Source organism: Prionailurus bengalensis, chromosome C2, assembly GCF_016509475.1.
Source record: "Prionailurus bengalensis isolate Pbe53 chromosome C2, Fcat_Pben_1.1_paternal_pri, whole genome shotgun sequence".
NCBI lineage: Eukaryota > Metazoa > Chordata > Mammalia > Carnivora > Felidae > Prionailurus > Prionailurus bengalensis.
In genome coordinates, this window is record NC_057350.1 from 54953017 (window position 1) to 54978198 (window position 25182).

A 25182-nucleotide genomic window follows, 5' to 3' on the forward strand; every position below is an offset into this window, starting at 1 on the left:
AATGCTTACAAACCACGTGTAAAAAGAAATAGTATGTTTGTGTGACTAATCGTGGATTGTAAACAGTTTGAAGGCAGAGACTTTAATTCATGCTTTAAACCAGTGTCTGTCATCTAGTCCAGCATTTTTCACAACTGGGACTTTCTTCTTTAAAAACTACATTTTTTTCCCCCCTCATGGCAAATGTGTTAATTTGTTTGAAAGTCTTTTGTCATTTTATAGAGTGGTGACCTTTGTCCAGATGACTGTTCATCTGACAAACCCAGCCCATGTGCCTTTTACTTGGACACAGTAATGATGCATGTGTCTGCTACTTCCATTTGCACCTCACCCTACCATTTGTCACTTCCCACCTTCAGATGGGAGGCAAGGCTATTTGTCTGCTTCAGCCTAAAATGTGAATCCCCCATGCAGGTGAGTGCAGTAGAGTAGGGTGTCTCTCAGATCACATTTGATTCCTCCAAATCTATTCTGCTGTTGGTGGTAAATTCTAGTTTCGTTCGCCTTGCATCCTATTTTAATTATTTTTGTAAGAAACGTGGAACTGTATTTTTCCATTATTTTGTGTCTGCCTTCCTTCTGCATGTACCCGTGTATCAATGTGCAAATGTACAGCTTTTAAGTTTAAAACAAGAAAGTTTATTCAGAAAACTTGACTTAAGGTAATTTGGGGATAATTCTAAACCATTGATTATTAACATACGAACCCTTACATTGTATTACCTACAGTACGGTTTTTGTTCATATGATTTAAAGTGAAAAGATAGAAAAAGGTTATTTGGATTATATACGCTTTCTTATACCAAGGATAAAAGAACCATTTTTCCTGTTGGGTTAAATAAAAAGCTGTTGGGAGTGCATACTAAATTAGTTTACTTTACATATGGTGTGACCATTTCAAAAGGCAAGCTTATGGGATTGTAGCAGTTGTATTGATTTAGTAAAGTTTCCAGCAGTTAGTCACATACAATTGAATACATGTAAAATACATTTTTATTAGTTGATATGACTTTTAGCACTATATAATGAATAGCGGTGAATGTATTTCATTTAGTTCTATGGTCACAGAAGGGGAAAGAAGCATCAGAGTTGGGAGAGTTATAGGAGGCAGTCACAGAAAAGTAAAGGGGAAGGGAGGAAGGGAGGATATTGTCAGTGAAGGTTGAAACCTCCAAGACATAGAGTCTGATGGATTAACTGCAACACCACACATCGCAGCTCTTAGCCTGCTCACACTTGCAGTCGAAATCCTACTATGCTGATACTTCACACATATTTCATTTTTTACCAAATGATGTTTTATGGCATTGCTCTTTACAGCAAGACTGTTGGCACCTTTTTTTCCAACAGCATTTGCTCACTTCGTGTCTCTGCCATGTCTCTGCTTTGGTAATTCTTGCAATATTTCAAACTTCTTCATTATTATGTTTGTTGTGGTGATCTGTGATCAGTGATTGATTACAGCTTGCTGAAAGCTCAGATGATGGTTAGCATTTCTTAGCAACAAAGTACTTTTAATTAAGATATTTCATTGTTGAGGAGCCTGGGTAGCTCTGTCGGTTGAGCTTCTGACTCCTGATTTCAGCTCAGGTCATGATCCCAGCGTCGTGGGATCAAGTCCCATATTGGGCTCCATGCTGAGCATTGAGCCTCCATAACACACACTCACTCTCTCGCTCTCTGTCTCTCTGTCTCTCTCCCTCTCTCCCTCTGCCCCTCTCCCATGCTTGCTCTTTCTCTATCTATTAAAAGAAAGGAGGGGGGGCACCTGGGCAGCTCAGTTGGTTAAGTGTCCAGCTTGGACTCAGGTCATGATCTCACAGTTTGTGAATTCAAGCCCACCTCAGGCTCTCTCCTCTCAGCTCAGAGCCCACTTCAGATCCTCTGTCTCCCTCTTTCTCTGCCCCTCCCCTGCTCTCTCTCTCTCAAAAAGAATAAACATGAAAAAAATATATATTATTTTTTAAAATAATGCTACTGTACACCTAATAGACTGTAGTATAGTGTAAACATAACCTTTATACACATTGGGAAACCAAAAAATCCATTCGACTGGCTCTATTGGGACACTCCCTTTATTGTGGTAGTCTGGAAGCAAACCCACAGTATCTTTGAGGTATGCTTGTGCTCTTTCCTCTACATGGCCCAGCGTCTTCAAATAACTAAAAAGTTATACGTCAGTTTTCCCTACCTTGTTCCCCTTCTCCCACTCTTGATCTCAGCTTGTTTATCCCCAGACTGGTCACTTTGCTCTGTTAAGTGTGCCTGTATTTACCTTACCCGTATGTCAAAGCACAGATTTAATTTTTGCCATACTTACCAAATTAAGCAGTGAACAGAATCTGGTTTCTGGCTCTGGTATTGACTAACAGTTTGTAATGTGTACCTGATACCCACTTTGAAGTTGGTGCCATGCTGTACACCCTTGTTTACAATGACCCTACATATTGGTGATATTGGTCTCAATTTATGGAAACTTAAGGGTGAGACCCAGAGAGGTATGTTCTGCTTCTTTGGTCACATAGTGCTAGGGTTTGAACTCTGATGTTTCAGTCTTTGCCTAACAAGTAACTCCCTCTTAATCATGGTAAGACATCTTTTTGGATGCTTTAAAAAAATGTGGGTCGAAAGAAACAAATGTGCTGCCTCTGTACCCTTCTTCCACAAATGAACTTTCTAGTAGTTAAATGCATGCTGAGATTGCCATTCAATAAGTAAAACCACAGAAGTTATTGAAAGTAATTTTTCCTTCATTTTGTAATGGGGGAGGGGGGATGAGATATGAAGTCTGTTAAAACTTTCAATCTATATATTAATTAAAATCTTATCTGTTCTTTATTTATAGTATAAAGATGCATTTATGAAAGCGAATCCTGGCTATAAATGGTGTCCTACCACAAACAAGCCTGTGAAATCCCCAACACCCACTGTTAATCCACGAAAGAAACTGTGGGCCTTCCCATCTGAGTCTTCAAGAGATTTGCCAAGCCCCAAGAAAGCAAAGACCGAAGAAATGCCTCAGCTAAACTTTGGAATGGCTGGTGAGTTTAGACATTATTTCTATCTTCTACCTGTTCTTTTTTTTTTTCTTTCTTTCTTTCTTTTTTAGGGAGAGAGCTCAAGCAAGGGAGAAGGGCAGAGGGAGAGAGAGACAGAATCCCAGCAGTCTCTGTGCTGTCAGCACAGAGCCCACCATAGGGTCCAGTCCCACAAACTGTGGGATCGTGACCTCAGCTGTAATCAAGAGTCAGACACCCAACTGACAGAGCCACCCAGGTGCTCCTCTACCTGTTTTTTGTTTGTTTTTTTTTTAAGGATAAGGCAATACATTTAGGTAGTACTTTTAATAAATAGTCTATAGAGAGAAAGAGAGAGAAGGAAGTAAAATTTATAACCAGTGTGCAGCATTGCAAATATAGCATATCTGAAAGCTTTGGAACATGATATACATAGAATGTGTATGTATAACTAAAGGAAGTGTGAACCAAGTAGTAGAGTCATGCATATATGTGAATTTCTGGCATTGACATTATGGAAAGGCAGACCTCAAGGTGGAGATTAAGAGCTCCGGGCATTTTATAATGTAACAAAGTAGCTTAAACATACATACACACTATTAGCTATCCTAGTAAGTATCTTAGTTATCATGGGTTCTTACAAAGCCATAATTAATGTTGATCATTTGAGGATCTGAAACCTCAAGGGCAAGAATATGAACAGTTCCATCACAAGTCTGAGATGAATCTGACAGCTGTTTCTTAGAGGGAATTCCCATTCTACCCGCCATCCCCCTTCTGCCCCCATTCCTGTATGACCCAGGCAAATGAAAACTTCCAGATGGCCCCATTTGTTATGGGGCCTTTAATACTCTTTGGGTGGTAAGGAATGCTAGAGCATTTATTACCGTGAAATAAAGTACTTACATTCATTCTGCACATGGCTCTGTCTTCCCTGGCTGTTGCAGTGCAGTGATCAAGAGAGAAATTTTCCAGGATTAAGTTGGGAGATTGAGCAGGGTGGAAACTATGAAGTTAGTATAGAGCTATATGGTTCCTATTTCATTATTCATTATAAACAAATTTTCTTCAAAATGAGAGCATGAACCATTTACAGTATGGGGAACCTGGGAAAGCAGGATGAACAATATTGGGATTAACACCTTTTTAATCCAGTTTTTTAATCCAGTTTTATTGAGCAATAATTGACCTACATTAATGTATAAGTTTAAGACCTACAGACTGATGGTTTGATTTACATATATTGTGAAATGATTACAGTAGGTTCAGCTAACATCTATCTCCTCCTATAGATAGAATAAAAAAAGAAAAGGGAAAAGAGGGAAAAAATTTCTCCTTGTGATTAGAACTCTTAGAATTAATTCTCTTAACAACTTTCCTGTATGTCATATAGCAGTGTCAGCTGTACGTATAATGTTGTACATTATATCCATAGTACTTTCTTATCTTGTAATTGGAAACCTGTGACCACCTTTCCTCCAATTCTTCCTTCCTCCACGCTGTTTCTCTGCCAATCACAAGTCTGATTTCTTTCTGTGATTTTTTTTTTAAGATTCCACATATAACTAGGATCATATAGCATTTATCTTTCTTTGACTTATGTCACTTAGCATAATGCCTTCAGTGTGCATCCATTTCTTCACAAATGGTAGGATTCCCTCATTTTTTATGGCAGAATAATATATCATTGTGTATATATGTGTATATATATATTTTTTTAATTTTTTCAACGTTTTTTATTTTTATTTTTGGGACAGAGAGAGACAGAGCATGAACGGGGGAGGGGCAGAGAGAGAGGGAGACACAGAATCGGAAACAGGCTCCAGGTTCTGAGCCATCAGCCCAGAGCCCGACGCGGGGCTCGAACTCCCGGACTGCGAGATCGTGACCTGGCTGAAGTCGGACGCTTAACCGACTGCGCCACCCAGGCGCCCCTATATGTGTATATTAAATCGCATCGTCTTTATTCATTCATCCATCAGTGGCCATGTAGGTTGTTTCTATGTAAACATGGAACATTTTCTACAATAGACCATGTGTTGCCACAGAACAAGTCTTAGCGAATTCAAGAAAATTAAAACCATACCAAATGTCTTCTGACCACAATGGCATGAAACTAGAAATCAAAAGCAAGAGGAAAGCTGGAAAATTGAAAAACTCATGAAAATTAAACAACAGTCTATAGAACAATCGATGGATCAAAGAAGAAATTAAAGGAGAAATAAACAAGTTTCTTGAGATGAACAAAAAATGGAGACCTAACACTGCAGAATTTGCAGTTCTAAGTGAGAAGTTTATAGCAACAAATGCCCACATTAAGAGGCAAGAAAGATCCCCAGAACAACCTAACTCTGTGCCTTAAGAAACTAGAGAAAGAAAAACAGAGCTCAGGCTAGTGGAAAAAGGGAAATAAGACAGATTTGATCATAAATAAATGAAATAGAGAACAGAAAAACAAGAGAAAAAGTTAATGAGACTAAGAGTTCGTTCTTTGAAAAAATAAACCTATAGCCAGACTAACCACAGAAAAAATATAAAGGACTCAAATTTAAAAAATTATAAATGAAAAAGACATTGCAACTGATACCACAGAAATACAAAGGATCAGTAGAGGCTACTATGAACAACTATATGCCAACAAACTGGACAACCTAGGAGAAATGGAGAAATGTTTAGAAACCTACAACGTACCAGCACTGAATTAGGAAAAAATAGAAAATCTTAATAAACCAATTATGAGTAAGGAGATTGAGTTAGTAATAAAAAATTTCCCAATGAAGGAAAGCCCAGGATCAGATGGCTTACCTGGTAAATTTTACCAAACATTTAAAGAATTAACACTAATTCTTCTCAAACTCTCCCAAAAATATCAAAGAGGAGGGACAATTCCCAAATTCATTTTATGATAGCCAGCATTATTCTGATACCAAAATCAGAAAGGGACACTACTAGGAAAGAAAACTACAAACCAATATTCCTGACAAATAATAGATTCAAAAATTCTCAAAATACTAGCAAACTGAATCCAGCAGCACATTAAAAAGATCATTCACTATGATCAAGTGGGATTTATCCTGGGGATGCAGGGATAGTTCAACACCTATGTGACCATCTCAATAAATACAGAAAAAGCACTTGACGAAATCCAACATCCATTTATGATAAACACTCTTAACAAATTAGTCACAGAAGAAAGGTATCTTAACATGATAAAGGCCATATAGAGAAAGCCCACAGGTGCCTCATAATGGTGAAAGGCTGGAAGCTTTTCCTTTAAGGTCAGGAATAAGACAACTGTGCCTACTTATCACTTTTATTCATCATCACACTAGAAGTGCTAGCTAGAGCAATAGGCAAGAAGAAGAAATAAAGAAAAAAAAAGTTTTGAAAAAAAGTAAAATTTTCTGTTTGCAGATGACATGACTTAATATTTGGAAAATCCTAAAGACTTAACCAAGAAACTATTGGATCTAATCAACGAATTCAGTAAAGTTGCAGGATATGAGGTTAATATATAAAGATAAGTAGTGTTTCTATACACTAACAACAGATATTCTGAAAAAGGACTAAATCGATCCTATTTACAATAGCATTAAAACAATAAAATAGTAATAAATTTAAATAGGTAAAAGATCTTCAAAAACTACAAGAAACTGATGAAAGAAATTGAAGAAGACACAAATAAATGGAAAGGTTTTCTGTGTTTATGGATTGAAAGAATTAATATTGTTAAAACAATACAGCCAAAAGCCATCTATAAAGAAATCCCTACCAAGATTCCAATGGCAGTTTTTACAGAAATAGAAAGGACACCCCTACAATTTATATGGAGCCACAAAAGACCCTGAATAGCCGAAGAAATCCTGAGAAATGAGAACAAAGGAGGAGGCCTCATACTTTCTGATTTCAAGCTATAAACCCATAGTCATTAAGACATAAAAACAGACATATAGACCAATGGAAGAGAATCAGGATCCCATAAGTAAACCCAAACTTACACAGTCAACCAATATCTGACAAGGGAACCAAGAATACTAAATGGAAAAAAGATCGTCTTTTCAATAAATGGTGCTGGAGTAATTGGATATTCACATGTAAAAATAAATGAAACTGGACCCATATCTTAAACCATAAAAAATCAACTTGAAATGGATTAAAGACTTAAATACGAAATTTGAGACTATGGAAATCCTAGAAGAAAACATAGGAATAAAGCTCCTTGACATAGGTCTTGGTAATGGTCTCTTTTGGATGTGGCACCTAAAGCACAAGCAACAAAATTAAAAATCCAAATATCCAAAAATCTGTAAGTAATTCCTACAAGTCAGTAGTAAAAAACAGAAACAAAACCCAAGTAAAAAGTGGGCAGAGGACCTGAATAGACATTGATCCAAAGAAGATGTACAAATGACCAACTAGGTACTTCAAAAGACACTCAACATCACTAATCAATAGGAAAATGCAAATTAAAAAGCCACAATGAGATACCACCTCAGCTTCTTAGAATTAACATCATCAGAAAGACCAGCAAGAACAAGTGCTGGTGAACAGGTAGAGAAAAGGGAACCCTTGCGCACTGTTGTAAATTGGTGCACCCACTAACGGAAAAGTGTATGCAGGATCCTTAAAAAATAAAAGAAAGAACTTAGTGATTCAGTGTGTGATTCATAGTATAACAAAGTATGTGGTGTTGTCATATATGAACACTAAAAAATGCAGTCTGACGGGCACCTGGGTGGCTCAGTTGGTTAAGCATCCAACTTTGGCTCAGGTCATGATCTCACGGTTCCTGGGTTTGAGCCCTGTGTCGGGCTCTGTGCTGACAGCTCAGAGCCTGGAGCCTCTTCCGATTCTGTGTCTCCCTCTCTCTCTGCCCCTCCCGTGGTCATGCTCTGTCTCTCGCTCTCAAAAATAAATAAACATTAAAAAAGGGGGGGGGGAAGAAATGCAGTCTGACATAATAGCATCCTGAGGAAACAAAATCTTCAGGTAGTTGTCATGTAGGTGTCTATGGTATAATTCTAGGTAAACCACCAAAATGATCCTATGTATCCCAGAAGAATCAAAATGCAGGGCTCTTACTTTTACAACTGTCATTGTACAACTGTAGTTTCGTTCTCCTTCCAGCAGTCTTGGTGAGCCCTGTGGACTTTCCAGATTATATCAGTTGCAGTGTTTCATAATAAAACATTTTATCATCAGGATCATAAAAGACTATATGGATGATTGGCTGGCAACGGAATTCCTTTAATTATCGTTTGTCTTCCACAGCTTTTGCTCCCAGTTCTAAATCAACAACAGTAGGTGTTTTTCATACAATGGCTCTTCACAAACCAATAATAATTGTAGATAAAGCTATGAAACCTTCGAAAACTATGAAAGATGTCTGTTTTTATACCATTTTTGACAGTTTATTTATCTGCCTTTCATACCTACAAATCGAACTGTCTGAGACCTAGACATCAACCAAGATTTTTACAGGTCAGCTTTACAAAAACAATGTTCTTTTAAAGTAAAATAAGGACAGAAAACACCTTCTTGAGTTTGTGTCATTCTGTGAGGGTCAGTGACATATGTTGGTACTCCATGGTCACGGCCTTGTTGAGATGGTGTATGTGTAGTGGATAACACTGTTGTGATATTTCCAGTGGTATCTCTCACAACACAATGAAAGCAAATAGATTTGCCTTTAATTAAAACATGGTGCCTAGGGCTGCCTGGGTGGCTCAGTCGGTTAAGTGTCTGACTTCGGCTCAGGTCATGATCTCAACGGTTCGTGGGTTCAGGCCCCACGTCGGGCTCTGTGCTGACAGCTCAGAACCTGGACCCTGCTTTGAATTCTGTGTCTCCCTGTCTCTCTGCTTTTCTCTCTCTCTCTCTCTCTCTCTCTCTCTCTCTCTCTCTCTCTCAAAAATAAATAAACATTAAAAAAATTTTTTTTTAAACATGGTGCCTAGCTGTTTGAATCTGAGGGATCCTTACAGGGCCTTTAAAGGACAACTTAAGCTTTTCCTCAACATGGAGCCTCTTCTGTTTTTCCATTAGTCCTTGTCACATGAGATTTTGCTATTTTCAATAATCCCAAAGCAGCTAAATGTATGATTTCCAAGAAGGGAAAGTGCTATAGAATTTAATTGAGTACTGGCCTTGTTGGTAAAGGGAAAGCATGCTATCTGTATATTTTTGATGTTCTAGATAACATTATGTAAGTGTAAATTAATGTAAAGGATGATGGCAATTTTTTGGTCTGTGTTTTATTATCTGTACAGCAAACTTCTTGCAAAGTTACATTGGTACATAACTGAAATAAATCGTCAGGTGAGCATGTTCCTATTTTACTTTATATTTGACCTAAAACATTTTTATTTCTATTAGAAAGCAATCATCCAGTCCTCCTGATCCCTAGAATGACAGCTGTAAAAGTATTTAGCTGCCCTGAAGAACCAAATTAAAATTTTACTTTCTGCTAAATTTATTTCCCCCTCCTTATTTTAATTTTAAACAGATTTAAGTGTCTATTTTAACAAAGCACAGTTCTTAAACTCAACATTTAATTAAAAGTGGAATCTTAAAACAACAGCAAAGTGCCTTGTTTCATCATAAAAGCTAGAGTTCCTGTGTTTTCTGTATGTGTATCTTCCTGTGTGGCTACTTTCCAACACTGAGCTATTTCTAGACCACCTGATCATTTGGTGGCCTGTTTTCCCCTATGATAACCTTTTTCTTTTTTTTTTTTTTAATAACCTCAGATTATTTTTTCAATTTTTAAAAAAATTTGTATACAAGATGTGGTCAGAGTTGCTTCATGAGTAAGACAGATTGTATACAAGGATATACTTAAGGTCATATCTTTAAACAGAAAAGAAAAACACCTCAGTGTCTTCACGCAAGAGTATGCCTGATTCTCTTTAAAAAAAAAATTGTTTGTTTATTTTTTAGGGGGAGGGGCAAAGAGAAATAATCTCAAGGAGGCTCCATGCTTAGCATGAAGCCCAGTGTGGGACTTGATCTCACAACTCTGAGGTCATGACCTGAGCCGAAATCAAGAGTTGGAGGCTTAACCAACTGAGCCACCCAGGCGCCTCTGATTCTCATTTTTAATTTAGGAGAGATTCCTAAAAATAAAAACGTATTTATTTAGGACCTATATGCACTAGGACAAGCACTGAGTTAGGCACTGTCATATATGTTATTTCATTGCAGATCTAAAACTTAATTCATTTAAGATAATCTTAAAGGATATAGGTTTGTTATTGTTTTTAATCCTTTACTTGTTTAGGGGCGCCTGGGTGGCTCTGTCCGTTGGGCATCTGATTCTTGATCACAGCTCAGGTCTTGATGTCATAAGTTTAAGCCCCACGTTGGGCTTTGCACGGGGCATGAGGTCTACTTAAAAAAACAACAACAACAAAAAAAACAACTTGTTTAATTATACCTCTGGATTGTAGATCTACCACATTGCTGTTTTTATTTTGTCCTTTTGTTTCCGTTGGTTATTGAAGGAAGAGAATAAAGACCTTCACTAATATAAAAAGGATTCATTTAAAATCTTAAAAGTATTTCAAAGAAGGGCCTGACTATACTCCTAAGATTTAAAATATCAAGTGCTCGCTTCGGCAGCACATATACTAAAATATCAAAAATACATCATTATCTAGTGTAAATTTGTTTTTGAAAGTTTTAGAGAAAGATTATTTCAACGAAGCCCACTAGTAGATTTTGGAAGTCCCATTTATAAAATTTGTCTCTGTTCTGTAGTTTCTCATATAGTCTGGTTTTTGTATCAGCCCTAATTTTACATGGTAGAAATAACAGTTTGAGAATGACAATATCAAACTTCTTAGACATTAAGTATAAGTACTCTTTTGGTTTGTTTTTTTTAATCCATCTAAATTCCCCATTCAGTAAGGCACGAAGCATCACATGAGAAGATAATTCATATTCTAAACAACTGTGGAACTGAAGAATAGGTTATGTTGGAATGGTGGGACAATAGTTGAATTTAAAAGGCTCACAAAAGTATGAGTACATACTTAAGCACATATGCTAGGTTATTGCTATATAAAGAGTTTTGAAAGTTTTCTATAAAAAGTTATATATGGTTCTGTTGGATTCTGAGTCTTTGTTAGTATTCCCTTTTGACTCTGTGGATTGTATGTACCTCATGCTTGTGGATTGATGATTTATTTCTTGTTGACTTTTTTAGATCCTACTCAGATGGGAGGCCTGAGCATGCTACTTTTAGCTGGAGAACATGCTCTTGGAACATCAGAGGTAAGGTGGTCCTCATCCCTGACCGCTCTGCTCACGTTGGGGCTTGAAAACACAGACATCTGTATTCTGTTCACAATGTTTTGTAGTTTCACTGTTTATAGCTCATAAGCAAACTTTACTTCTCTTTTTCTTTTCTTTTTGTCAAGATCTATTTGTGCTTTGTATTGTGCCTTGAGTATAACAGTAGTGGTATAAATAAGTCCAAGAGGACACAAACAAGAAGTCAGGTGCAGATTTTTGAGGTTCTGTGAACCTGAGAGAAAGAAACGGAATATACCGAATGTTAGCATCTGCCATGATTGTGTCATGGTCTGCAGGGCAGGTCCTAGGACTCATTCCATCTACTCATAACATACCCTGTTTTTTGTGATGTTCTCATGTAGACTTGCTAGTGAAAAAATGAGAGTTTAATTGTCAATCTCTCTGGTACCTGAATAAATCCAGACTCCTGTGTATGAAACATGGCACTCCAAGATTGCTTTATTCTTTAAAATGGAAAACAAAAAGGACCCAGGCCCTCATGACCTTGGTTTTATGATCTCTTATTTTCTTGCAGTTTCTGGACTGCTTTTACAAAACATTTTTAGGTATGGTTTTGATGGGCAGGTAGTAGCAGTTAAGCATGCATAGTTTGCATTTGTGAAATTTCTTGCTTTTCCAGGGCCATTTAACAGAGGCCAGACAAATTAACCTGCAGGTCATATTGTTTTACCAACATCAGCTACTTGAGATGGAGATTTTTCAAGCCCGACCAGAATCGCTATTTACAGCAACATAGCAGTCATCTCATTCTACTGCAGATACATGTATTTTCTACTTTTTTAAAAAGTTACCAGTATGCCATACAGTGGATACTTATATCACAAAGGCCATTATTATGTGTTGTTTACATTTGTGATCCATAGTTGGTGACCGTATATTCAGTTTAACATAATTATTTTGATTCCATTCAGTTCAGTGTAGCAAAAGAATATGTAAATTGGTATTCTGGTAGTTACTTACGTGGTACTAATCTCTAGCTGAAAAAAATAGACATGTCACTTTGCGCCTTTACATACTTGTTATTCAGCATGTTTTTACTTCCTGACACACTAGAATTCTCAGGAAGTCATTTCCCTTTCTGACACATGGCTGCTACCTAATAGGAACCAGACTGACTCTCACTTAGGTGTAGAGTATCCCAAGCATGAATCCCAAGCTGAATTTTGGAATACTAATGCACACTTGACCTTTCAAGACAGTATGACTCATGATTCCCAAGAATGTGCTGTATTGTTAAAGTTGGCATCACCTTTTCTAACAGACTATACTATACTGATGTTTTCTTCCCAACTTCTGTTACCATTCTTTCTAACTCTCAGGAACACGTTTAAATAAATAAACATCCATCCATAGAACTTACAGATAGATAAAAATAGTAAAGACTGCTTCCTCCCTTCCCCCCCCCCCCACTTTTGATTAAAGTTTACCTCTTGGTCTCTTCTCAGTGAGAAGTTCTCCTCCCTTTTAAGAAGAGCAGGCTTTTGACACAAGTAATTTAAACAGTGCATTGGTCAACCTTTTATTTCTGAGGAATGGGAGCTATTTTGAGAATTCTCAAGCTAAAGAAATTTAAAAAGGTAAATTACTTGAAGAAGTGAACCATGTAGGAGAAGGGAATCTGTGGTCCTTGGGAGGAAGTTGCCAGCAGTTAGGTCTTTAAGAACCACTTCTAAGAATACAGCTCCTTCTTCATGTTTCCTACTTCTCATCTCAGAGATATATTTAGGTCATTATTGAAACTAGTCTTGAGATACTGAAACAATTAAGCAGTGAGTATTGTACAGAATTAACCTATGTCTAAATATGATTCATTCTGAGAGTTCCTATCCTATATATCAGTGTACTCCATTTAGCACCTATTTTCTGTGCAAAGACTAGTCTTATTCCAGATATACAAATGTGGTTGTACAACTTTAGGGGCTCTATGTATATACAACTCTATGCACATAGACAGATGATGACCGTAAGACAAATATAGTAAATATGTACTTACATTTTCCTAAGAAAATTATCAGGATAATGAGATAAGGAGAGAGTTCCAGAAATTTCATACTGCTGACATTTGGAACAATTACTGTGATGTCTGTTTACACTATGAGGTGAGACCAGTCAAATAAAGTGACATTTTACAAAAATTCTGCCACAGGAAAAGTCTAATCATAATGGCTTTTTAAAATGCCATGACAGAATTCTGAAATATTATTCTTAGAGGGAGGAGAGTTTCCTTTGTTCATTATCCTGAAACCTAACTACATAGAAAAAATCCTCAAAAGTCTATATTTTTAAATGTGGAAATTTTAATATACTAATAGTCGTTTTTAAAAAAATAATTTTAGAAGGTATCGAGGCTTCTTGTAAATAATAATTTTTCAGATGTAAATGATATATCTGAATATCTTCCAATATCTGAAGTAATAAAATTCCAGATTAAAAGCTTCTTTGGCCTGTAATATTTTCTACATCTATCTGAAGTAGTCTTAGAGTTTTAGAGAGAAATTATAGGTTCTTGAGATATCAGTGGGGAAATAATGACAAAGAAAATGTTTGAATTTTCTCTTTTTCCTGAATCTCCTGATTAACTCTGAATTTGCCAGAATAAGTTTATTGCATTCTGAGGTATACATTTTTACATGCTGCTGTGATTGAGGCAGGCTTTCTTCTGCAGTTTCAATTGTGGTAACTTTTCTGACAAGTAAAAGGGATGAAATTTGTATTTAGAGTTATTTTTCACATAAATGATTAGCTCTCTACTTCCTTTATATCCAGAGCACATTGAAATGCATTAAGTAACTTTTTTAAGTGTTTGTCATTCATTTATGGATGAGGAAAGAAAATAGATATATTAACAGGAAAGACACTAAGGAGTGACCCGTGGCTCAGAATGCCAGACTAAGCTTGTCTGTGTTGAGATCCACTGAAATGTAAGCATAGAAGTCTCATTAGGAAATAATCCTGTAAGAGGGAAGGAAACGGAAAAGGATGGTACCAGTGAATATGAGATTTAAGCAAACATATTTAAATCAGAAACCAAACCCGAGTTGTTTTATCAATAAAACACAATATAATGATCAGCTGAAAATAGGCCTACAAAGGGCTGCAGAGGAGCCCATCTGTTCAACATCAAAGTAACATTCACATTAGGAGCACCTGGGTGGCTCAGTCAGTTAAGCATCTGACTTCCACTCAGGTCATGATCTCGGGTTCTTGTGTTCGAACCTCACATCAGGCTCTGGAGCCTTCTTCGGATACTGTGTCTTCCTCTCCCTCTCTCAAAATAAAATTAACATTTAAAAAAAAGTAACATTCACATCAGACTCGGGGAAGAGCTAAAGAAAAGGCAGTTACATAAAGAGAGTTAAACCCTTACATTTTATATCAGGGAGTTATTATCTAAAGATGAAAATGCAATAAATAAAGTTTATGATGATTATTTGATCTAGAGTTTATAGAAGTGATCTCCAGGACTAAAAATCTTCTATACTTTTTTATATTTGTTACTTTAATAAAAATGCAAAGCTGAATTAAATTACAAAATAAAGGCAGAGAGTGCTGCATTTCAGAGAGTGTGAAAGGGACTGTTGGTCAACACATTATATATAGAACAGCTTGGATTAGTATTGGAAAAGACAACACTCAGTATTGGACCTAAGTCAGCGCCAAAAAGTCAGAAAGTCATCTTAACTAGAACAGAAGGGATAGTTTGGGGAGTAATGGAAAATTTTAAAAGTGAGGCACGATAATCATAGCTGATAAAAAGGTTTGAAGGCATCATTATCTTTTTAGTTGTAACTGAAGGCAGACTTTTTTTTTTTTTAACATTCATTTTTGAGAGACAGAGCGTGAATGGGGGAGGGGCAGAGAGAGAAGGAGACAGAATCTGAAGCAGGCTCCAGGCTCTGAGCTGTCAGCACAGAGCCGGACTGGGGCTCCAACCTACAATTGGTAAGATCATGACCTGAGCCGAAGTCAGACACTTAACCCCAGGCAGACTTTCAAATGTGTGGGAAATGTATCAGATTTTAGGTCTGTGATTTTATTTTATTTAAAAAAAAATGTTTATTTATTTTGAGAGAGAGCGGGTGCGTGAACTGGGAAGGGGCAGAGAGAGAGAGGGAGAGAGAATCCCAAGCAGGCTCCAGGCTGCCAGCACAGAGATCTATGGTGGGGCTCAGTCCTAAGAACCGTGAAATCATGACCTGAAATCAAGAGTCGGAGCCTCAACCGACTGAGCCACCCAGGCGCCCCTAGCTCTGTGATTTTAGAAAGCCTAGTTCTTTTGTTAGAAGTGTAAAGTTCTGATCAAGCCACTTTTTTCTTTGCCTTCCATCCTGTAAAATGGAACTAATAATAATACCCACTTACCTCTAACCCTCAAGACATCTATGAAGATTAATGAAATAAAACCTGTAAGGTAGTTTTAACTCTGAAAACTCCTGAAAAGCATTACTGCAGGCACCTAATATTATCACCCTATGTTATTCTAGGCCTTTCATACTTAACTTGAAAGTTTAAGTTATGTCGTGCATCGCTTCTACAGGATGTTGTGTGCGTTACCAACAGCGCATGCGCACGTGCAGTTCTTTGTCCATTGAAAACTTGTAGGAAAGTGCAGTTGTGATTTACTCTCTATCACTAGGTGCTCCAGAAGGAGACAGCTTTTTAATACCTGGGAAGAAATCACTGTGTAGGAAGTATGACTTCAGCAGAGTAGCTGAGTTAGCCTGGAAGTTAGTGGAGGAGATGCTAGCAAATGATGGTACACCTCCATTATGAAGTGACTGTACAGGTCACACGTAAGAATTGAACAGTGTAGGAACTGTGTGCCATCTTTGCACACATTCAGTCCTATGACAGTTATTTGCCTATGCTTACTTTGTGCCAGTCACGTCAGGAAACAAACCCAGACACAAGTCTCTGCCCTCGTGTAACTAATGATATAAAAAGATACAGGGGCTTATTCTTCACATGGTATTTCTGGCTTCAGAGGAAATCTGAGTGATTTTTTTGATCACCATCTGCCTGTTCAAAAGTAAAACAGTTTATCCAAATTTATATATGATTGAACTTTGAAAATATTCAATAGATTTTGCTTCATGTTTGTAATATCAATCTCTCACTTCCTCCAAGGAGCCGTTCCTGATTTGTTGAGCCAGATTTGATTCCTCTCGTTCCTGATAAATGCTCTGTCAGTGTTAAAGCATTATAGCTCTTGATTATATTTAGTTATATTCTTTATTATAAACTATAATAAAATTCTTAAAAAAATTTTTTTTTCTCATTGTATTCTATGTTTAAGTCTTGATTCATCAGAAGACTTCAAACAACTGAGATAGGAGCAAAGATAGGATTTAAACTGCAGGACTCCTCGCTTGCAGAGTAGTTACAAAACTATCACTTACTGAGCACTTCCTTCATTCCCGGTACTGTTCTTAAATGCATTACTTAAGAGTAACTCTTGGGGCGCCTGGGTGGCACAGTCGGTTAAGCGTCCGACTTCAGCCAGGTCACGATCTTGTGGTCCGTGAGTTCGAGCCCCGCGTCAGGCTCTGGGCTGATGGCTCAGAGCCTGGAGCCTGTTTCCTATTCTGTGTCTCCCTCTCTCTCTGCCCCTCCCCCATTCATGCTCTGTCTCTCTCTGTCCCAAAAATAAATAAACGTTGAAAAAAAAAATTAAAAAAAAAAAAGAGTAACTCTTGATCTTCACAACAATCCTGTGAGTTAAGTCTTGCTTCACAAGTAAATATTAAACCATTAAATGAGGAAGTGGAAGCAGAAGGGCTAAATAACCTGCTGAGAGTTGTGCAACTTGAAGTGCAGAACTGAGATCTGAACCCAGGAGGACTGGCTTCATGCAGGATATGGGGCCTTCAGCCCCCCACCCACCTGACCTCTGCTCAGGCCACTTCTGCTGTGGTGTCCTGTGCTGGACCTTTACAGGGGTATTTCAGGAATGCTTTCTGGCCCAGGCACTATGCTAAGCACTTAGGCTGATTATCTCATTTCACTCCCAACAAGCCCTTTGAGGTTGGTGTATTATTCTTATCCCCATTTCATAAATGAGGAAACTAGGCTAGAGAGGTTAAATAGCCTCTCCAAGATCGTAGAGCCAGGAAGTCACAGTGCTAGGATTTACATTATGTGTAAGGTTTCTGGTCAACAGTAGGCTATTAGTAATTAAGGTTTTGTGGAGTCAGAAGTTACACATGGATTTTTGACTCCTGTTGGCCCCCCTAACCCTCGTGTTATTCAAGGATCAAGTGTATTTGTTAAGTGAATGAAAGATTATGTCCATGTTTTAAACACTGTGAGTTTTAAGTTTTTAAAACCTATAGATTTCGATAAAATTGAAAGTTCTCACCTGTCTTTATTATAATTTCTGACATCAGTGAAGTAGGCGAAATTATTTTCATACCTGTTGGTACATTTGAGCTCGTTTGATATGTGCCTTCCTTAGGCTGCTAATTAGACTATTCCACTATACTTAGATGCATTGAATTCCACACCCACCCCCCAACTCTTACCCCTTCCCATCAAAGCTTTTATTCCCTTCTCAGTTTCATAGCTTCTAAACCTATCTGATGAGGAAATACACTATATTTAAATTTTACATTAAATAGCAAATGGGCTTTTTGAGCTTGCTTTCTCTTCTTTCTTTCTTTCTTTCTTTCTTTCTTTCTTTCTTTCTTTCTTTCTTGGTTAAGTCACTGTTCACGGCCCATTTTGGCTGGAACTGTTGTCCGGTCTCTCTTTCCTTCCTTCCTTCTTTCTCTTTCTTTCTTCCTTCCTTCCTTTCTTTCTTTCTTTCTTTCTTTCTTTCTTTCTTTCTTTCTTTCCTTCTTTCTTTCTTGGTTAAGTCACTGTTCACGGCCCATTTTGCCCAGCCTCTTCCATATGTCAGCAGTGTGGGCTTGAGGCCCAAAGAAGCATCTACCCTTGCTGAGTTCCCAGGCCACACTGCTCAAGACAGTGATGAAACTGCATGGGCTCTTTAGTCTCCCAGAGGTGGTAGGAAGGGGTGGTGGGGAAGGTGGGCTGCAAGTGAGCTGGGATAGAAAGGGGAGGATGCAGAACACGAGGATAAAAGGGAAGGGTGGTTGTGGGCACTGTGTTGTTGAGAGCATGTTTTTATACACTGCTGCATTCTGGTTTCACATTGTCCATGGAAGAAGGCAGAGTAGTACTGTTAACTACGTTATCATGTGAAGAAACTGAGGCAGGAGAGATGCTGCTGTCTCAGTTGCTATGGCAGTGATTTGTAGAAGTGGCCCAGAGTCTGTTCCGGACTCCATAGTAGTGCTCTGCCACATGGCTTATAATGATAGGAGAACTTCACTCAATGGTGCTGGATGAATACTCCGGTAGCCCTGGTGCCCTGAGTGAAACCACAGACTTATTCTTCCTTTCAGCCACATGATGCGTACTCTCAATTTTGGGAGCGTGCAGGTCTATGCGTTGTTATCTGGTTATGCTCCCCAGGGTAACCCAGTGTTCTCAGCTGTGGCTCATTCCTGGGATCAGCTCTCCAGGTGCAGTACTTCACTACTCAGGTTCTCTTTAACCTAATTTAGGTTTAATTAAGAGTGGCTTTATTTTAATCCTCAAAAACGTTTTGAAGGGACTAACTTGGATGTAATATGCTTACATTTAATTCACCTGTGTTTAAGCTCAAGTCCATTTCAGAGCTTCATTTAACATCTCATATTAAATGCAAATTAAATGATCACTCAGGTACTCTGTTATAGAATACTTGGCCAAAGAAAGCCTCCAATTGTAGGAAAGACTGGGTCATGCTGAATGAGGGCGAGAATCAGATCACTGGCCCTTGGCATCACAAGGGATGTTTATACTTAAACTCTGAAATGGAATCCTCTACTCCCAAACCCTCTCCTGTAGAAGACAACCCCCTACACCCCACCCCCAAACCTTTCTTCTTCAAATTCCCTCTTTCAGTGAAAGGCTTTGTCCGACCCCTTTCCCTCAGCCCTGACATCTTTCCAGGCAATTACTGGGGCCTGGCAAATACCATCTCTGATTTAATTGGAACCCCACATCTCAGCTAGTTTATTTTTTTAACCTTCTAATTGGTCTCCTGCCTCCAGTCACTTCCCAGCCAAGGTCATCCTGCACTCCACTGACAGAATTCTCTAACTATGTATTTCTCATCATGCTGCTCCACTGAGTGAAAACTTTGGCTGGTTCCCCAATGCCTTCAGCCTAATTTTCAAACTTTGTAACATGGAATTCAAATTTCTCTCAGTTCGATTCATCTCCCACTACACTCCCAGGCTTCTACTCTTCATCCATACTGAGAAAGTCATTGTTTCGCAAACACACAGGGCAACTGCCTCCATACTTTTCCTTCTGCTGTTGTCACATCATTTCCGCAATTCTGGTGCTTCTTCTTGGGATATCTCAGACATTACTATCTTGACTTCTCCCTGTCCCAGAAGGAGTGAAGGCTGCTTCTCTGTGGCAGTTCACCAGTGTGCACATACCTCTTAACTGTGTAGCTGCCTCCTGTACTTGGATCACAAGCCACATTCCCTTAGTTACCATTTTATTCCCTATCATGTAATGTGTACTAGTGGAATGTAAGCTTCTTAAAAGCAGTCAGCAGTCTTTGTGGCTGGCACATCGTAGGTTTTTATTGTGTATTTGTTGAAGGAGTGACTATCAACAAATGTTTGGATTAGCAAGGGAAGAAATGTATGGTTCAAATAGAACCGGTGCACTTACCCCTTTTGTTGACCATATGTGTGCATCAGAATCCCACTGTGTGTAGCTGTGGTCTTGTGCCTTGTGAAGTGGGAACAGGCTGTTGCTAATATCTAGCTTTCCAAAGCACTTACAATGCATCGAACTGGTGTGATTTTGTTTTATATCGGGAGGCTGGATCACATTTCTGTATCTACTTGTTTCACAATATGAAGTATACTTATGGAAGAAGATACTACTTTCTTGTAGTTCTTCATTTGCTAATAATTCCCCTTAGTTATTAAGAATTATAGCTAAATCATAGAGAAGATTGAATTTAAGAGAAGTTAACAAAATTTTGCTTTTAAAAATCCCATTAGCTGTTTCTTTCTTGGGCAGATAGCTACACCTAGTGGCTTTGTGGATTATTTCAGAGACTCTAGGAACAACTTTTTGGGTATTTTTTTCTCCCTTTATTTAACCTCTGCTTATTTGGTATCTTTTATTTCCTTTTAATTGGTGAAAAGATATTTTTAACTCTCTTTTATTCTGTTATTTTTAGAAGGTAAGCTGACTCTAGCATAGGAATGGAGATAGAGGAATTGATGTTTGTCCATAAAAAGCATGTCCCATGTCATAAGTAGAGTACTGTAAACACAAATAGCAAGGCAATTAGGCCCAGGACCCTCTGATACTTAAATAGGAGCCTTTTGTGCAAAGTACTCTCTTTCTGTTATGTGGATATTTCCCAGATTTCTTTGCCAGATGTGTATATTAATCAGTATATGCACAAATATACACTCTTGCATTGGATGCCGTATTTATCAAGCACACAAGAATAAATTCTACCCACATACATTTTCCGTGTCATTGTACCATATTTATATTTTGAGATTTTTGATGGAAATATGCCTAGCATGTATCACACACATTTCTCCCTTTTAATAAAGGCTATGTTTTATAATTATCCTTATCTTGACAACTTAGAACCATAGTTAATAAATATTAATTGCTGCAGTGAACTGAAGCCTTTAGGAGACACTTAGAAACTCTTTGCTCTAATTTCTTTTAGATAGACTACAGTGCTTTACAAAACATTTGTGTCTATTCTTTACAGTTTTTCTGTCTTCTCCTTGTGTCTCTTTGCTACTGGTATTGTTTCTTTTGCAACTCTCCTTCTTTTGCAATTCTATTTCTATTTCTCCTACTCCTGTCCCCTTCTGAATTGTGTCTTCTAATTCTGCTGTGGACTAGAGAGGCAACTAACCACATAGCTTAGTAGTAACTCAATTCTCCTGGCTTCTACTTTTGTGCCCTTACACTAGCCTGAAAATATATACTAAATCCACAGTGCTTTAAAGTCAAGAGTAACTAATGCCTTAAACTCGTGAGTAAGGTTAAGAGTAACTAGATTTTGAGATATTGTCCACTAGAGTAAGTTGCATAGCCTTAGAGATTCTGTTACTACTATTTTAACCATTGGTCAGTCTTTGTTGTGTGATTCCTGGCCAGGTCACTGAGTTCTTTGTATCCATACACACACAGAATTAAGTCAGAGTATTTGTTGTACATTTAGTATGCATCAGGTACATGGTGGGCACAAACTTGCATCTGTAGACTTCTTTGATAGCATAGCACAATTGATACAACATTCAGGATTACAGTGCCTTGATAATTATTTACATTTGAATTCTTATTCAAATTTGTTTAAGACTGTCCATAATAATGATTTGCAGAGGTTCTCACTTAACTTTAAAACTTTGTGACTTATGTAATTATGGCCAGATAATTTATAAACAGAACTTGAAGAGAAAGTTGACTTTTCTTTTTACAGTTCATATGATCTCTAAGCCACAGGGTATCTAACCTCCTCACGAATGGTACCTGCATGCAGTGTAGCTACCCTAAATCTATTAGATTCCAAATATCTTTCGAAAATTCTGTCACCTGTGTAACCTATATTTTTAAATTTTAAGACTCTTTATAATCTTAATTTAGTCCTAGGGTTGATTTTAAATAGAATTTTGATTATTTACCAAGATATCTAGGAGCTAGACTTAAAGGATTTCTTTATAAACCAAGAGAGTATTGATTTTTTTTCATCATTCCTAAATAAAACTATTTTTTGTCCAAGTATTCTTTTCAATGAAGAAATTCTTTGTGGCCAGTAATTTCGGGATTGGCTTTCTTTTTGATGCATTTTTTGTCTCCTTGACTTCAAATTCTTGGGGAGTAGGACTGAGCCATTTGGCATACAATTTGTCAAATAGTCAAGTGGCAGTGAGAGAGCCAGGCTTTGGCATCCAGACCACAGGTGGAAAATTAACAAAAGGTTCTGCACTCTTCTCTGGAGTTTAATATCATTAGAAGAAGGTGACCATTACTCTTTCAAATCCAAAGGTGACAACTAAAATTTCAAATGCTGGTTCCTGCCCGGTGACCTGTGACACTATTCGAGAAACACATCTTCAGTGTCTAATGAAGAGCTTCATTGAGAGACTCCATTTTTAGAAACGTAATCTGGGTGACTGTCAGGTGTTTCCACAGGATTCAACCACCTAACATAATCACATGCCACTATTAAAATACATTGGAAAAGGTTTGATAACACAGGAAAAATAATGTATTGTTTAAAAAAGAGCATTCTTTAACTGTATTACAGTACCTCATTTAAAATTTTTTTTTCAACGTTTTTATTTATTTTTGGGACAGAGAGAGACAGAGCATGAACGGGGGAGGGGCAGAGAGAGAGGGAGACACAGAATCGGAAACAGGCTCCAGACTCTGAGCCATCAGCCCAGAGCCTGACGCGGGGCTCGAACTCACGGACCGCGAGATCGTGACCTGGCTGAAGTCGGACGCTTAACCGACTGCGCCACCCAGGCGCCCCATAGTACCTCATTTTAGTTGAAAAATTATCTTATACAATTAGAAGAATATATATGAGTATTAATAGTGCTTATCTTTTGTAGATAGCATTACAGATGATTTTTCTTATGTATTTTTTTTTTCAGATTTGCAACAATGAACTTGGATTATTTTATTGTCCGCAACATGTTATTAAAAACTATTTTTAACTTGTTTTGCCTCTATAGTGAAAGAAACTTTTCCCCTAAGGCTTCCTAACATTGTCATTTAGAAAAGGGGGAGAGGGTACACTGATTTAGAATTTAGAAGACGTGTCAACTTTTATTTAATTTATTCAAAAAATACTTGTTGACATTGTGAGCAGGCAGTGTTGAGGATTCTTTATTAAACTAGGGCGCCAGGAGAAGATGGACAATAAACAAATATTTATGTCTTGTGGTAAGTGCTAAAGATAGAGAATAAAGGGACTACTGAATGTTGCGGAGGGGAGGTGTCTTTTATTTTTCTGGTCCTAAGTTTCTTAATCTGTAAAAAGGGTCAGATCAGAAGAATAACAATATCCTTCTCTCAACATTCTGTGACTTTCCTGACTTTTGAATTACACTTGGCTTCCTAAGCAATTATATCACCCAAATACAGAAATAGGTCCTTTTTAGCAATGCGATAAAAGAAGAAGTGTGTGTCTGGACAAGAGTACTGAATAAATAGCAAAAAAAAAAATTTTTAATCCAGTGGTATTTCTATAACTTATTAATAATAAAGATGGCAAGTGAAGATTGCAGAACATTAAATGTGTATGTAGTGAGTCGTGCAAAAGAAAACATGTTTTGAAAGAAATTACTCTTAGGTAAGTAGTAACTTTTCTGTGATTAACATTTGTGTATAGACACATGAACACCTAGAAAACAATTTGACTTTAGTTTTGCTCTCCCAGAAGGTTTATATCATCAAATCTCATTTGCATTTTCATGCAGTTAGGTGATATACAATATTGGGGAAACAAACAACATGAAAGAAGTAGAGTTTTTTTGGAGTTGGTGGCAGAAAGCCAAAAGATGAAATGGACATCATTGGAGAAATTCTCTTTGATGAATATGAACTTTTCTAAAATGCATTGTCTTATCCATCTCCTGTTTTACTGCATTTAGCTGTTGGATGGCACCTTGTATAAAACTTTGCAGACTAGAACTACTTTTTTGTCATTGTTCGCCTCAAATTAGGGGAATGAAAACTTCTTTCCTCAAATAGGAATGATATAGGTGGCACTTGTCATCTCTTGTCTTCCAGAAACTATTCCTGTGATGCCTCACACCATCTTTTCCTTGTTTCAGATATCCTCTGGCGGTTGTAGGCAGGATGTTTCAGAATCCCCTGAATTGCGTCAGAAATCACCATTATTTCAGTTTGCTGAGGTAATATGTTACAATTTATACTTAATGAGATTATATTGTGAGCTTAAATTTAGGTTGATGGCAGTAACTTAAAGCAATGAAGAATTCTCCTTAGCTCAATTAACCATAGATAGGAAAATAGAATCAAATTTTGGAACTCCACAGTCTGTCAATTAAGGAATAACTTTATGTTTATAGAAGCTTCTCATTAAGTCGTAGTAAATATTACATTTAAACTGCATCGCTAATTTTTATTCATGGATAATAAAGTTAAGAATACAATTAAACTATTGTTAGAACTTAGTCATTTATTAGCTGTTAATTTATCAGTTAAATCAGAAGATGGAATCAACTCATGGTTATTGGCTATGCATTACTTTCTTTTAAAAAAAAGAAAGTGCACTTTGCTCTTAATTGAAACTTTAGCATGCTGTTGGCATTTTTCAAGGTCTTATGTCTTGTGTCAAACTTGTTTGATTCCATATGTTTCCAATGTTGCTTCAGAGATGATGTAGAAAAGCACATTGTCCTTACGATCAAATGTATAAAGTTAAGACAACTTCCCCAAATATCTTCATTTGCCCTAGAACTCATTACGGAGCCATCATTGATTAATTTTTTCTAAACATTAAAGTGGTTTTCCCTTGATCATTTGAATTGTCTTTTACTAGACCTTCTCTTGCACTGTCATCCTTCCTAACATATGCCATTGTGTTAGGTGTTGTCCAAAGAGAACATATTTTTAGTTTCAGATTCTTTTCTTCTCTAGTGCCTTTTCCTGGTGGATCTCAACATTTCCTTGGCAAAACTACAATTCACAAGGGCAGAGGCCATTCCTTTTGAGACATTGTTTATAATATACATAAATGCCTTGCTAATACACCAGAATGTTATTG

The 25182-nt window shown here is 37.4% G+C and overlaps 1 protein-coding gene across 9 annotated transcripts in view; it reads left to right on the top strand.

Moving 5' to 3' along the window:
• BBX (BBX high mobility group box domain containing) overlaps nt 1–25182 on the top strand; it is a 287506-nt gene that overhangs the window by 194635 nt on the left and 67689 nt on the right. For all 9 annotated transcript variants that reach the window (XM_043594058.1, XM_043594064.1, XM_043594060.1 and 6 more), the window contains 3 exons: nt 2846–3041; nt 11224–11291; nt 24227–24307. In XM_043594058.1, coding sequence (XP_043449993.1) covers nt 2846–3041; nt 11224–11291; nt 24227–24307 — 345 coding nt within the window. The remainder of the gene's footprint in view (nt 1–2845; nt 3042–11223; nt 11292–24226; nt 24308–25182) is intronic.